Here is a 946-nt window from a genome sequence, read left to right as displayed (position 1 = left end):
CTGCTGGTGCTGGCGGGGCCGCTGGTAAGGACCCTGAGAAGGGAGAGCTACCCCCACCACAGCCACCCCGCTTACCTCCACCTCGGACCTTCACCGCTCCTCTTCCCCGTGCTTAGATCCTGATCCAGCTGCTGATCTTCCTGATACACCTTGTCAGCTCCATATTCTGTGGCCACCTGGGCAAGGTCGAGCTGGCCTCCGTCACGCTGGCCATCGCTGTAAGCATTCCCGGGGGCTGCCCTGGCGCCGGGCACCAGCTCCCCCCACCGACCCTGCCGCAGGATCACCGGCTCCCCCCACCGACACTGCAGCAGGATACGTGGAGACGGACTAAGGAGAATTCAGACTCCACTTTCCCTTTTAGCCCCTCTCCCTCCCTAAAACCTTAAGTACTCACATCTGCTCTTTGTTTTCTTTAACTCCTGTTTCCAGGTTATAAACGTTACTGCCATCTCTGTAGGTTATGGTTTGTCTTCAGCGTGTGACACCCTGATATCACAGGTGAGTAAGTGATGCTGGCACTCGTCCTGGGGACAGGGGGTTTCCAGCATCAGCTGACGCTGCCCAGGCACTGCACAGAGCCCTGGCTCCTCCTAAGAGCTGAGGAAGCTTGTCCTCAAGTGGCAATCCCCTAACAGGGATCTCAGTGCTTCCCGGGCGGTCTCCAGGGTGGTCAGGGCTGCTCGGTGGGGGCCCATGTCCCCCCCAGCACTGGTGTGGCACTGCCTGGCTCACCGCCGCTCCCTCGCCTTGCAGACCTACGGCAGCAAGAACCTGCTGCGGGTGGGGGTGATCCTGCAGCGTGCCACCCTCATCCTCCTGCTCTGCTGCTTCCCCTGCTGCGCCATCCTCATCAACATCGAGCAGCTCCTGCTCCTCATGCACCAGGACCCCGAGGTCTCCAGGTCGGGTGGTCCCGTGGCCCAGGCTCCACCGCCTCGTCCCT

General features: G+C 61.4%; 1 protein-coding gene across 1 annotated transcript in view; it reads left to right on the top strand.

The window, feature by feature from the left end:
• The window catches only part of LOC103770736 (multidrug and toxin extrusion protein 1-like), a gene marked incomplete at both ends in the record, with an annotated part of 5,069 nt that continues 4,123 nt past the window's right edge, over positions 1 to 946 (top strand). The window contains 4 exons of the mRNA XM_008938008.1: positions 1 to 24; positions 117 to 218; positions 433 to 501; positions 757 to 905. Of these exons, the coding sequence (XP_008936256.1) occupies positions 1 to 24; positions 117 to 218; positions 433 to 501; positions 757 to 905 (344 nt within the window). The remainder of the gene's footprint in view (positions 25 to 116; positions 219 to 432; positions 502 to 756; positions 906 to 946) is intronic.

This window comes from Merops nubicus, unplaced genomic scaffold, assembly GCF_000691845.1.
Source record: "Merops nubicus isolate BGI_N331 unplaced genomic scaffold, ASM69184v1 scaffold32143, whole genome shotgun sequence".
NCBI lineage: Eukaryota > Metazoa > Chordata > Aves > Coraciiformes > Meropidae > Merops > Merops nubicus.
This window is presented reverse-complemented; position numbering and strand designations above follow the sequence as displayed.